This window comes from Lasioglossum baleicum, chromosome 3 (assembly GCF_051020765.1).
Source record: "Lasioglossum baleicum chromosome 3, iyLasBale1, whole genome shotgun sequence".
Classification (NCBI taxonomy): Eukaryota; Metazoa; Arthropoda; class Insecta; order Hymenoptera; family Halictidae; genus Lasioglossum; species Lasioglossum baleicum.
In genome coordinates this window covers 21,139,614-21,154,113 of record NC_134931.1, presented here as the reverse complement: position 1 = coordinate 21,154,113, position 14,500 = coordinate 21,139,614, and the positions used below count along the sequence as shown (strand labels likewise).

Below are 14,500 nucleotides of genomic sequence, written 5' to 3'. Positions count from 1 at the left end.
ATTCTTCTTGCGTCTGTGTCGGATTTTCGTTGAGCAATTCCTCTAGCCTCTAACTCACCGTCACCGAACTTTCTCGTCTTCCAAATTAAACAATTCAGAAAAAGATTTTTACTACGATTTTGGCTTACAATTAGGGTGCCAATCATTGTACAGTTTACGCTAATTCGAATTCAGTAAGAATTTATGATCGTAGAAAAAAAGGGGAAGGAACTTGATACCCCTAATATGTACATCAAAGAATATGAAATAGGTGAACGCCGTCATGCAAGAGGAACTTGAAGCGACGAAAGACCTTGGCGTATTTGTCGACGAAACAACACGGACGCTCAACGCGAAATACAATTTGGACAAAGGAGACAGCGACAGTTTCGAAGAAGAACCGATCACCCATATCGAATTAACCCTCCGCGAAGATCCCCTGACCGAAATGACCCGTTTCTTCGACGACTGTACAAAGTCGCTCGTCCTGGACCCGGCCGACTTGACCGACGACATCTTGCGCATCCTATGGCAGCCAAACATCATGGGCTTGCACGAAGAACACCTAATTACCGAGAAGAATCGCGACAAGTACTCCCGGCATATCGAGAAAATTCGTCGGCACTTCGACACCATTGCTAGCAGCGAGGAAGTCATCCACTGTCTGCACGTGTTAATGTTCGACAGAATGATATTCGAGTCAGCGCCAGAGTTGATGCATCCCGTGGATAGCGGCCTGGAAGTAGAGAAAATTGCGAGCATTCTAAGTACCAATCGGTCACAGATTTTAACGAAACGCAGCAAGTCGGTGCCAAGTTTCAGCTTCAAATTTAGCGAACAAATACAGTTCTACAGCGACCGCGACATTGCATATGGCAAGTGCTTGCCATTCGTCATTGATTGTGCCCCGTTGTTCGCGATCATAGACCCTCGGGAGCTGTTGGTCCCTGGCTATTTGGAGAAGAATGTGTTCAGCTTGAAGTACAAGAACGGGGGCGGATTAAACGAGTTCAACGATGTAGAGCTGTTACCGAAATCGGTTTTTCTGCAACGCGTCCAAGACTGTGTGGCCAAGTACGATGGCTGCGGCATAGTTTACTTCGAGCCGACGGATTCCGTGCTGCTGCACTTCCGCGACGAGTGGAAAGCCAATGGGTTGACCGAGGAAGAAAGAATGTCCAGCATTCGGACGCCAGTGAGACTTCGTGACTTCTGCGAGCACGTTGCGCCTGAAGAACAAGATTGGACACGCCGGGAAGACCAGGCGTACAGATTGCTGACCAGCGAGTCGTTGAAAAGATTGATGAAGAAGGCAGCGGAACTTAACGATGAAAAGCTGCTATTCGCCGACGAGGACTTCATCCTGCCTTGGTCCCTCAAAGCCGAGGACCTCGCCAAACGAAAAGCAGGTTCGCGTCGCCATTTTATTCTCTGTTAAACCGAAAGTTCTATTCGCAATGTTCAAGTGGAAGAATCTTTATTAGGGCGGCTCTTATTTTCGACTTCCGAATTTCTCTTACGGCACCCCCCACCCCAGGATTCTATCAGATAATCAAAACATTTATAAAAAAACCTTTTTAAAAATCACGCTCATATTAGAATGCACTGAAAAGGAGAAAATAACTTTTTTAGACATTAGTCACTATAAATAAAAGCGTGGAGCGCTAAACTTTATGACTTATTATGATATGTACTTTTTTTAGAAAACAAACGGTTCTAGAAAAAATTTAGAAAAATGTCGGACCAAATTCAAAAAATTTTTTCGGGAATTTGAAAGTTCAAGTGTGGTTTCATTATCCTTTATATCAATAAACATCAGCGAAAAATGTGTTTTGATATTTGATAATATATAATATAAAATACAGCTAGAAAGAGGTAGCTTTCTGTGGATTTTGAAGGTTTATTTTAGCTTTTTAGATTAAGATTTCTCTCTATTTTTTTAGATTTAGATTTAAATGAATAATTTATTAATATTTTAGTAGAAATATTGTAAAGAATTCATTCACATGTAGGGTGTAATCACGATTTAAAACGATACAGTCTCGAGGAAAACATGTTTCTATAAAATTGTCTTGCAATTTCTTTATACATTAATGCAAACGAACAATGCGGCGAATCTACGTTTTATCGTTGATTAAGACGACGATTCCCCTTGGGGGAATAATTAGCGGAGATAAAACGTAAACCGTACTCTGCTCTAGATGAGACAATCTCTAAACGGAAATCAATATCCCCTTCTCGGCCACAGGAAGCGGCTAAAATAAAGAAAGCACCAATACAACAATAAGCTTATTCTTTCTCTGTGAAAATTTCTTTTCAACCTCTTCAAGCAAAAAGGAGAGATATATGTATAATAATTTCTGGTTTGATTATATAAAATTATTAGTGTTTCCATACAGTGAATTTTCTATTTTTTTAATTTTGTTTTACTGAGATTAATTTTAATTTAAAAAAAAAATTAGACGTAAATTATTGAACACTCTGTATAGTCAAAACTAAGTCAAACAAGAAATGAATAGCCTGTGGCGATGAAAAATTCAGAGAAAATGATGTGAATTAAAAAAAGATTCCTTATACAGAGCCAGATTTACTTTCGGCGATTGACGAGACCTCCGAAGAATCGGAGAAGGAGAAAGGCGGGAAAAAGAAATCCACGAAGAAGAAGAAGCAAAAAGAAGCGAAATCGTTTGTAGACGACGCTTCGAGTAGAAGCTCGAAGAAAAGTCGGTCGCGTCAAACCATCCAAGAAGAAGCTAGTTACGAATTCATTGGCTACGATCTAGGAAGATTGCGCGTGCACGTAAGAAATCGCAAAACTGTGTTTCTCTCGGCTGACGGTACGCGCGTTAAGGTGGAAATGGATGATTGGCTTTACAAGAACAAGGATGTACGTATCACGACCACTATTCAAGACTACAGCCTGCATTTGTTTCATCGAATAAACAACCCGAAAATCGCGGAGGTGTTTCATTTGAACAGTCCTCTGGGAATTGTTCTTGCCTTCGAGAAACTATCGGGATTATGCAGTAAGATTATTTTACTTCTTTCAAAATGTATGTACGTTTCTAATCTCAAAATGTGGGACATGTTTACAAGTAGATAAACTTTTGTACAAAGTAACTGTTACCGAATATAAAATTCTAGACAATATACATTTTTCTTTTTTACAGAAAATGATATAATTTCATAGACCAAAAAAGCTATAGGCATTGAAAGACCTTTAAATTTTGGTCTCGCGATTTATTTAAATATTTTCTCACAATTTTTCATCATTTATTGCTCATAACAACCTTGATCGATTTTTACGAAACATCGCGCATGAATACTATGATACAACTTACCTACATCCACAGTCGCCAGATTATGGCTTGTGTCCCCACTCCCCACTCTACCTTCCCCTTCTACGACGTTATTCCCCCCACGCTTTCACCACGGCCCACAGTGGTCCGGATCGAAGAAGTTGGTGTCATTTTGTTAGAACTTCTCAACTATTAGAGATATCGCAATGAAATCTTCACCAAAAAAATGTTTAAGAAATAGTAATTCTTACCTAGAGATAATTAAATATTTTTTGAATTTGTTAAACGTTAAAGTTAATTTTTACTAACTTTTCATTAATATTTTTTTGATTAAAAAATGAATTGTTCGCGAATGTAGTCTTTCAACCTTTTTTTACCAAGTGCATATGAACAATAATTTTTAGTGCTGGTCTTAATCCTTAACACGCAAAAGAATGCTTTCCTGTGTAGACAAAAAGAAATATTTTAAATACATATTGCGATCCAAGACTTTTCATGGTTCTCTAGGTATTCCTTGTCAAATGTAAAAAATTTGGCCAATTTTTGATTTCATTGAATATTAATTTTTAACATATTGCGAACAATAACTTTTAGTGTCGATATGTTAATTTTGTAACGCAAAAGAGTGCACTCTCTTTGTCGTAAACAAAAAAAAAAATAATAATCCCGAGTCTTCCTACCAAATAATCCTCTCCTATTCCGTGTTCAGATACAGCGAGTCCTAGCTTCACGAGTAATTGGTCAAACAGAGGATTCGATTTCAGAGGTTCATGGCCGTCAGGATTGTTAATAGAACCGGTCATCGGAGACAGCGAAGAGAATCCATTCTACATCCACCAATCCTACATTAGGACTAGTTGCAGTGGCGCTACAGGGAGCCACGAAGTTTGTCGAAAGTTCCTCAGGAATGGAACTGTTCTAAAGTACCTTGATGATGGCAAAGTCATCGTTCTTCGACCAAATGGAGATATCGTAACTTGTATAGCTTTCGAACAGCTCCATGGAGATAACGAGAACAAAAAGACTAACGACGAAATAAGCTTCGAGAAAGGTGTGCAACATGAATTCTTTAATTTGACTCATTTTTTTCATTGCGATCAATTAGTATTTTATTATGGCTTACAGATTTCAAATATTCCATTTTTCGAAAGTATTAACCCCTCGGTATTCATTCATTAACGCTGTGACGTTGCAGCAATCTTTGCCTACTTTTGTATAGCATTATGTAATATTCAATATCAGAAACAAATATGTATAATCAATTCGTTATTATTAATTTTGCTGTAGTAACTTTTTCAAATATCTCTTGTTTCGTCTATGATTGTGATTCGGTCGACGGAATATTGGATACTATACTACTACATATACATACACATAGGGTGTCCAATTTCAATCAATAAATGCATTGAATAGTGCATATAAAGCTACATATATGTGATTCCATTAATAAAAACAAAGAAGACCTTCGTGTGTTCTTATAGGCGTACATTTACAAACGAAACAGGGGCACTGGAAACATCCTCCTGGAAAAAGAGAAATTTTTGTATGAAACATTTGCCAAATAACGAATAGTTCTGTAAACAATACTCCCTCTGTCCCATAATAATAGTAGCAGTTGATGAATTTAATTTGTCCAATAATAATAGTAGCAAAAGAAAATAAATATAGGACGCAACATTTATCATCGAAAAACTAGATTACATTAAACAATAAATTAAAAATATTACTCCCAATTTTTATTTTGTGCGTTCAGATAGTTTCTGGACTTTGAAAGTGGGGCAAGTCCGTCTCTTGGAGTCAAAAATGCTTTCGAACCTCCTTTCAAGTGCTACTGGGCAAAAAAAGAATGATTAACAAGCCTGCTATAAAATGCTTCTTATTGCATTCAATTATATTGTTTAGTTTTATAATTATCCATTTTTAAACAAACAATTATCGACATCTATGTAGAATAGATCGTACTAACTTATACTACATTAATAAATACAAGCTACAGAAATTTCGTTCATACTATAATAAAAGTAACCAATTAACGGATTTACCCCACTCCACCTGAATTCGTAATAATTAGGTTATCCGAAAAATTGAAAGATGTGTCGAAACAAATGACGGATGTCATGAAACCTTGATTTTGATTGAACGCTTCGCAATTTTGCAATAATTCCCGTTTATTACATTAACTTGCTACTATTATTATGGGACAGAGTGTGTAGTATTTATTGATTATACATATTGTATATAAAATGGGACTCCCTCTATACGAGTACATTGTATAGAAACATCGCTGGCAAACGCTGTTCAGATAACAGAACATTCGGACAAGGGGGTTCGGATACGGGAGACTGTAGTGTATTAAATTGAACTATGATAACTTTGTGTACTTTATCTGTACATAACATTAACGAGCGGTTTTAACTTGCTCGGGGAATCGGGAATGATTTCGCAACAGGAAAAATGTGAAATGAACGACGTTCTCACGGCCGCAAATATTTGTAAATTAAAGCGGACCGATTAAAAGCGTGCGCGTTCCGTTTTCAAAGGCGACAGACCAGCCAAAGGATCGAGCCTTCCGGGGAAAAGTAGAAGGACACCGTCGGCTTCTTTCAAATCCCGATTGCCTGAAGTGGACCAGGGGGATTCTGCGTGGCAGATTTCAAGGACGGTGAATCAAGTGATCGTTAAATTTCATTTTGGCCGGTCCACCAGAACGGTCTGATCCAATAAGTAAAAAATCCAGGCTTCACGAGCACTTAACACGTCCACGTTTGATCGTTCATATTCCCCCGAGTCGCTTGAACATCTCCGGGAAACTTGAAATGAAACGTTCTCCGTTTCCCTCAGTGCATCGAGTTCGTCCTCGGGAACTTTATGGGAGCCAGTTTTACACTAACATTCTTTGAGTATATCAAATTCTATTTAGCAAAGAGCCTTCTTATTTTGTCGAATTCGAAGAACCAATAGTTTTTGTATGTATGCACTATGCACTTGTCAATAGCGGACAAAAGAATGTCCATGAGCAATAAACATTTCGTGGTCGTCTGGAAATGTTTATTGCTCATAGCAACGTTAACCGATTTGGATGAAATTTTCATTGTTAGTCGACTAATCCATTCTACATCGATCTTTTATCTGGCTTTTTTCACTACTGAAAAACCCGAAATGAGAACGCGCATTCCGCACCCTTGCAATCCTGGAAGAAAACGAGAGTCTACTCCCTTAAAGGTTAATAAAAGCCATAAAATATTCTGAAAACACGCAACAATTTACAATTCTAAAGTATGAAGACCTCCTAAATCTTATCCTCAAAATGGAACAAATCAATTATAATTTTACGTAATGTGGTATAATTATGTCCGAACTTGATTTTACAATCATTATTGGGAACTTGATGCAGTGACGGAAATTGTGTTAACGTTTGATTAATTTACATGAACACGTAATAAACCACTCTCGTAATTTATAGTACTGAAGAGTGCAATCATAATGTACAGTGGATCCAAAATGTATTTGGACACTTGTGGCGGTAACCGAGGGGGGGGGGGGATGGGAGTATATTTCCTTATACAGGGTGTCCCGAAAAAGGTGCCTCGGCAATGTTAAGAAGTGATTAACGAAAAGCACTGAGCCATAGGAGCGTGGCTACATCGGACAGATTCCGGTTCTGGTAGAACATTTATAATGAAAATTACACGAGGTTAAATGCAGTGACATGCCGTGAATTCGATGTGCGAGCAGGTGAACGTGATCTAAAATGATTAAAAAATAAACTCGATAACATTATGTACGTATTATTGCGGATGAAAAAGAGCCATGTACCGATTACTGACGTTTGGTGATCGAGATAGAAGAAAAATGGTCTTGTTTTTACTTTTCACGAAGATTGTATTCTTTTAATTTATTTATTTTTAAAATTTTTCTACAATTACAAAAATATGAAAGAAAAAAAGATTCACAAATTTGTTTACCTCGCGAACGAGAGTACATTCTCGTTGAATTGCACAAATTTATTCTCAGCAAAATATTTATTTTTACGTGTTTTAACCTTTTAACCCTCGTGAATTGTATTTGGAGTGCAAAATCTGTGTGTTTTTCTGTTAATTTTTTGATTTGTCAGGAACGTTAACTGGAGCTATACATATATATATGTATATGTATAACACCACGTGATTGACGGATTTGTTGAATATCCTATTTCCTTAGGACAGTGACAGCGTCCAGCCGATGACAGACGCCACGAAGGGGGTGAAGGTGTCGCGATACACTGTAGTGAATTACAATGGTCGACAGTACGAGGTGCTCGACGACTTGGTCGTAAGCGAAGACCATCGATTACTCGTGAGGACAGCGTCCGACTACGAGGTCGACGAGAAATTCACGCGTCGCGGCGACGGTACCGACATGTTGCTGAATTCCAATGGAGAGTTGATTGTCGGATTCTCGGGTAGGTCTCTCGGCATTCCCACCATTTTGCGGAACGAATTCTAATTCCTCCGACCCATTCTACTCCTCCCAGACACATCAAAATTTCATAGGGTTTTACAAAGCGAATATTAATGTTCCGAAATTATGGTTGTCGACGCATCACGCTCGGTCACAGTGACGAACAAGGTCCATGCACGCGTTCATGCGCGCTTACAAAACCGCTTATAATTATTCAAACGACAAAGTGTTTGCATTCCGCCCCACGCTTCTGAAATGCAAATATAAAGATTCCCTGTTATGTGTTCGACATGGTCGATTACTTCTTAAAATAATTGCCGCTATTTCTGTCGAACAGGATGTATACAGGGTGAGTCACCTAAGACAAGTCACCTGAATAACTTTGTTTTTCGTCAATTTTAAAGTTTACGACCTTGAATGACTGTATGTATATCGCTGATATTGTCTAGAAAAGGGCTACAATCGTAGAAGTTCGAAAATACATATGTAGTTCCATTTAAAAGAACTAAGTTGACCTTCAAATCTCCTAAGCACCTCCACTTGAGAAAAATAGTTATGTAGACCACGTAATGGGCCCCTAGAAACCAAACAACTTTTGTCCGAAGCATTTCTTCCTATCTCAAAAAACGTACAAGTTATTCAGGTGGCTTGTCTTAGCTGACTTACCGTTTAGATATCATCGTATGTTGCGATTATTATCACAGCGAGACTTTGAATTTAAAGGTCAAAAAGTGAACAATTTCTTTTATTGCATCGTATTCTATTCATCATAAGCAAAAAGAGTGCGCGAAAGGGACCATCGCATCGTCAGTCAAAACCCAATCGTTCTCTTAAAAATGAATGGTCAAGTTTTTTCATTATTTATATTATCATATATTTTCATTTCATAGTTCGATTTCTTTGCACGTGAAATATGTATATCGAAAGTATACTGTACGTAAAATAAGTTTAATGAAATACTCTATTCAGTTTTCTTAATGTATCGCGTTTCAAAGTAGATGATATTTTTATTCCAGAATAGCTAAATGCTAATGGTGCAGAAATATTACTGCTTGTAGAATGTATTTGAACGTTCTTTAATCGGTAGCTTCGAAAACATATAACAAACAGATCGAAAAAAACTGAATAAGTTGACAAAAATTCGTAATCCCGCTTCCTCTCGAATGTTTTATAAAACTCCACCGTTAATGCAACGAAAGTCCTTCGACGTGTGCCTGCATTTTTGTCAAGCATTTTCTCGCCGATGTCGCGTTATCAAGTCCCCGACTGTAAATATTTATTTTCTACAGGCTGAGCGAGGGGGGAGGGGGGGGGGGGATTAAAATTATGCAGTGATTCACGCCTGCGTCGCATCAACCATTTTCCCGTAACATATGTACGCGAGAGCCAAGTCTACGAACTTGCTACCGAACTTTCCTCATCTCGGCTGCATTCTGTTTCCACCTAAAACCTGCTTTTGCGAATTTTTCTAAAATTAGCAAAAATCACATTCTTCGTAAAAATTACTTACATTCGGGAGGAATATCATCGAAATCGTGTAATTTTTAATAGGTACTTCTACTAGCTAGCCTACATCTACAGATAGGCTACTTTCGAAAAACAACTTTTAACTCCAGTAATACTCGGTATTCAAATCAAAGTATCTCTTCTAAACTAACGATTTCTCGACATACAGTGATTCGTGAAAAAGTATTCGTACGCCCTTTAAAAGAAAATAACTTTTTTATAATTGTACCAAACGATCTGATTTTTACAATCAATTAGAAGCATTGGTTTACGAAATGATGTGCAAAAATTTTTCAAAAATTATAATTTACGATAAAGAAGAAGGCATTATTTAAAACTTCTTTATTTGGGCCCTTAATGAAATTTTTTTTTGTAGATCTATGTTAGTTATACGCATACTGAAAATGTCATCGAATTCAGTTGACGATGTACGATTCTGTGGATTTTAAGCGGAAACTGATCAAACGTCGCGTAAAACTACGATTTTCACCATTTTTAACCGTTTGTAGCTCGTGTGTATGTTAATCGATTTCGATGAAATTTTCCGCATATGTGCAACTACTATACACATATCTATAAAACATATTATATATTTTAAATGTTCTTTAAGGGTCCAAATAAAAACGTTTTAAAGAATGCCTTCTTTATTTTTGCATGTAACCTTGTAAATTATAATTTTATCAGCGTATCTTTGGCTAGCACAATTATTAGTATTGCATTCAACAATTCATTTGCAATTATTGGTTCTGATTAGGAAACTTTCCGGCCCATCATCGGCCAGGTAAAGTTGAATAATTTTACGCCACCTAAGACTGTGGAAAGTTCCTCTGTTAGAAGAGTTTGCTCCATTTACGACAATGTCGGTTTTAATATAACTGTGAGAGCCTTAAGCGCTTTTAAATTCATTGCCTTCCGAACTAGCTCCGCGAGTTCGAGGAAAGCAGTTATGTGGTCGCTCTCGCAATGTACATTTACGTTGAGTTTATTGAAAAATGTATAAAGTTAAATGGGACGATTTCAATTTCTCCGCAAGTTCAGCGTAATGTTTGACATTATAATACCATTAATTCCGCTTACAGTTACAATCTCAATTCTACATTGTATATGTATGTATGTATAATATATGTACATATACATTTTTGGCGCATACTAATCCTTACCCTGCAACTAATTAGGCTAATTTCAATTAATTTCGAACAAAATTTAAGTTTCATCTTCATTTCGAGGTCATTTGAATTTGAAGGTCAAGTCACTTTGATGTATCTTTGTATGAGCTATGCGATGCAACACGAAAACAATCCCTAAGGACTCGTAAGTTTCCTTTAGACTTTAGACAAACGTTGCCTAATGTAATCAAATATAAAATAAATTGAATATTGCTTTTTCAATTTGAAGCATTTTAAATGATATCGAATGGACTTGGGCTGTTTCAAATTTTATGACAAATCTAATTGTTAATTTTGAAAGCGGCTCAAGTCCATTCTTGGTAAGAAGATACATATTATTCACTTAATAATTGCTATTATTTTAATAGGAATTGTAAATTTAACTCTCTTAGATACACTTAAGGAGCGTGATACATCAGTATCCTATACGTATATTTTTCATTTCATTGAAACGCAAACTCTTAAATATCTCAATTTAAATATAAATGGACACCTGGGCCTATTTCAAAATAGACGGCTACAATATGGCCGGGTGCTTCGTTCTTTTGCGCAGCAGTGTATTTTTTAAAAGTGAGGCACACAGATAAAAAAAAAAATAAAGAAACCGGTATAATTCTCGTAAATTCATCGCTAGCAGCGGTGAACATCACTTTCCTTCGGTTGGATCGTATACGGTCAACGACTCGTTGTAGGATGCGCGCGCGCGCGATGGTTCTCCTCCATTGTGTATTCCCTCGTGTGTAAACTGTATAATTGAAAGCTCTCGTGCACATTTTAGACGGTACACGCATTATGACCGGTTACACGGTGGAAAAGGAGCCAGTGATGTGCGACTGGACCGAAGAGGAGGTCGTACGATTCTTCGGGACGAGTGGCACGGAGGATGATGACTATGCCGATGGTACGTTTTCGAATCTGAAATTCTACGGGGAGGCCTCCTCGGGGTACGACCATATCGGCGAGATATTGATCGCGGACAGCTTTGTCTCTGTCCTGTTGACATGCCGTGCCGAGCACAAGAACTACGCGACGGTGTTCTATGATCAGTCAGCAGTTAGCTGCACCCTATCGATGCCCGACGATCTTCGAGTCAGCATATCGAGAAGAGGTCATTACAAAGTTTCGATGGCGGACGGAGTTAATCTAAAGGTAATCGAAACCCGCGAGATGAGATTTCCTCAGGAGCCGGTATCTAATGCCGAGGAATTCCGGTTTGGTTACGGATATATGTATACATATTGTACATCGCGATCCACCCGAACTTCCGCGAAAGCTTTTCAAACGAAAAACTTATCCCGTGTTCCTGCATTCAATTTTATTCTTAATTAATGAATCAGACTGTGGGTCTTTATGCGAAATAAGAATTCATCGTATTAACGATTAATAAGTATTTAATCGTTAACCGCAATTTTTTAACGACTAAACTAGGAGATTAATTGTTAATTGCGACTAACGATTGAAGTAGAAATTTATTCGTCAATCGTTGATTAAATTTTTGTCCAACTCTGCCCGATAGATATGTACATTATATTGCAAAATAATAATCATATTCAAACGCATGTTGGTTTACAATCGGGATCCGGTTAATCGATCGATTAAAGTCCTACTGTACTTTAAATGCATTAAATCGATCATTATACAATACAACTTCTACATAAAGATATTGTTTGTCGTTATGTTTTATAATTATAGTGGATGCTTCTTTCTTTTGTATAGCAGTATTATACATTTCTACAACCGGAGACAAACGGCGGCGCGGCGTTAGGCATAATATCGAGTAGCCGTCAACTTATCGATACGGGTCGAATTTCTATTAGATCGAGGACGACGTTTTATCGTTCGAGGGCAACACGTGCGCCACTTGTGGCAGGCAGTCAACGTCCACCTACAACTTCTTCCCTTCCGAGTTGCCGGGCGTCGTATTCAGGAGCGTCGACGTCTGTGGAAATATCTTGGAGGTGAAAGGCGACGGGACGACTCGCTATCGTGGCAAAAGTCAGCCGCCTGGACGGCACAAGTTCACGTCGGACGCGGGAGGTTCCGGATCGAGCGCGGAGGAAGAGGAGGAAGAATATTTCGGGGGAAAAGAAGATTTCGAGGGCTCCGACTGTGTCTGCGAGCACGCGGAAGGTTACGCGGCCTTAGCGACCAGTCGATGCAGACTGTTCTCGATGAATCGAGATCTGACGGCTTACGAGTACCATCATCGATCGACCAGGGACCAGACGGAGTCGGTCGCTGTTCCCGATAACGAGAACAGCGTGATCTTGTATCCAGCACCGCGACGATCGAAACTTCCTCGTCTGATTACGCTCGAGACGGCGAAACCTGAGTCACGATCAAAGGCCGCGCTATCATTTCGGGTTAGATAATCGGAATAGTTCGCTACCGTTTGTTTCCCTGACCCTGGCTCGCCGCGCCGCGCCGCACGGATGCTTACTTTAACAAAGTAGCCTTTGAATTTCAGCCACCGAGGAAAGAAAATTGAGGGGACGCGAAGGGAATTGTACCGAGCTCGGGTTTCTTCGTTCGAGGGAATGGGTCAGGGGAGAACGAGCCAACCAACGAATGCAGTCGAGATTTGACGTTCGTTTCCCTGGGATTAACTTGACTCGAGACCGAGAGGACGCATTCCTGGCCAAAAGGAAGATTAACACTAGGTTTACGGAACACTAAAAGTCACTTTACATTACTACAAAAATAACAAGAATGTGTCTATTCAAATTCTTAGCCTCTTTTTTGTAATATACAGGCCGAGTCACTCATCTCTGCCATGTGAATTTAGTCACAAACAAATGTTGTTAGGCTTTAACCGGTATATAGAATGTAATAATTAGATTTTTTTTGTGTTTATTACACAACGTGTAATATTCGAATATGCATTTTCAAAGAGCATCCGATGCTGAGAAGAAAGAAAATAGAAACGAATAAATTTGTTGAATAATAATGCATCTTCGTAATCCGAATAATCGTAAATTTTAAATGTCCCGTAAACCTAGTGTGTTAACAATCTGGTTATTTCACGTTTACACGTAGCTTTTTCTTGTTCAAAATTTAATTGTAATCGCTCCATGGAAGATTGGTTTAACCTTCGTCCTGAAGCATTAACGCGATCCAAATTGTATCACTGTAATATGAGCCGTTCATTTTGAAATTAACCCAAGTCCATTGATATTTAAATTGAGATATTTAAAACATGAAAAACGCCATTTAGTTAGAAAATTTTTATTGTCCATAGGGATCTACAGACTAGTTATTAATGTCGCGACAATTCTATTAACAACAGGAGTACAAAGTTAGGCCGACGAACTTCGACAGAACGGATTTGATGAGAAGTACGTACACCATTCCATACGACTGGTTGTTTCCTTTCGGTAGAAAAGGCAATGGAATTCGGAAAAACACACATGACCTGTCATTTCTCTGCGAAAACGATAACACGCTGCCAAAATTATTGGAGATGCGTGTTCTGTATGGTTTCAAGAAATCTGGCGAAAATGCAGTGATCAATATACAAAGAGCCCTTGGTCACTATTGGATGTCCGTGAGTTCCCAATTTTACCACGTTCTTATTAGATCGCTTTCCTGTCTGTCTGTTTGTTTGTTTGTCTGTTCGGTACAAATTTTGCAATTGATTTTAAATTAACTTCCCGCTCAGCTACAGACTTGAAATTTTAAACGTAGCGTAGCTCAGAACTGGATGACAATGCAATATCTTAAAAAGCCTATGCGTTTAGGAGATATAAAATATTAAATTTAATTTACTTTTTTAATAAATTTAATTTATTATCAGATTAAATCGTTTAATGAACCTATCGAAATGAATTATAATTAGTTCAGCCGAGAGAATCAAAACCACGTTTTTACAATTTTTAATCTGTAGAAGATTACACGGTAAATTGTAATCATAATCCTCCGTAATTAAATCTATAATTGAACTTTTATGCCGCGTGTGTAAGATTAAAGATAAAATTAAAACGTCCATGAAACGAATAAAATGCTTCTTCAAATTAATACGATATTTACAGTGTGTCTAAAAATTATTTAAATACTACATTTCCGATTCCCAAAAACTGATCGATATTTTAATTATGATCTTTTCATAACAAC

General features: G+C 38.0%; 1 protein-coding gene across 1 annotated transcript; it reads left to right on the top strand.

Annotated features, from left to right (window-relative positions):
* The first annotated feature begins 256 nt into the window (after positions 1-256).
* On the top strand, positions 257-13,810 carry LOC143221970 (uncharacterized). The gene is made up of 7 exons (XM_076447716.1): positions 257-1,388; positions 2,559-3,074; positions 3,964-4,329; positions 5,819-5,940; positions 7,479-7,719; positions 11,169-11,539; positions 12,208-13,810. Exons 1-7 carry the CDS (start codon positions 263-265, stop codon positions 12,760-12,762), a joined length of 3,297 nt encoding a protein of 1,098 aa, XP_076303831.1. The 5' UTR covers positions 257-262; the 3' UTR covers positions 12,763-13,810.
* The last annotated feature ends 690 nt before the right edge of the window (positions 13,811-14,500 follow it).

What these genes read in the sequence shown, in the direction of transcription:
- LOC143221970 (XM_076447716.1), top strand. Translation starts at nt 263, where the DNA reads ATGCAAGAGGAACTTGAAGCGACGAAAGACCTTGGCGTATTTGTCGAC. An exon ending in CGAAATAAGCTTCGAGAAAG is followed by an intron (nt 4,330 to 5,818) that starts GTGTGCAACATG and finishes CCGTTTTCAAAG; the next exon opens with GCGACAGACCAGCCAAAGGA. An exon ending in GTTGATTGTCGGATTCTCGG is followed by an intron (nt 7,720 to 11,168) that starts GTAGGTCTCTCG and finishes TGCACATTTTAG; the next exon opens with ACGGTACACGCATTATGACC.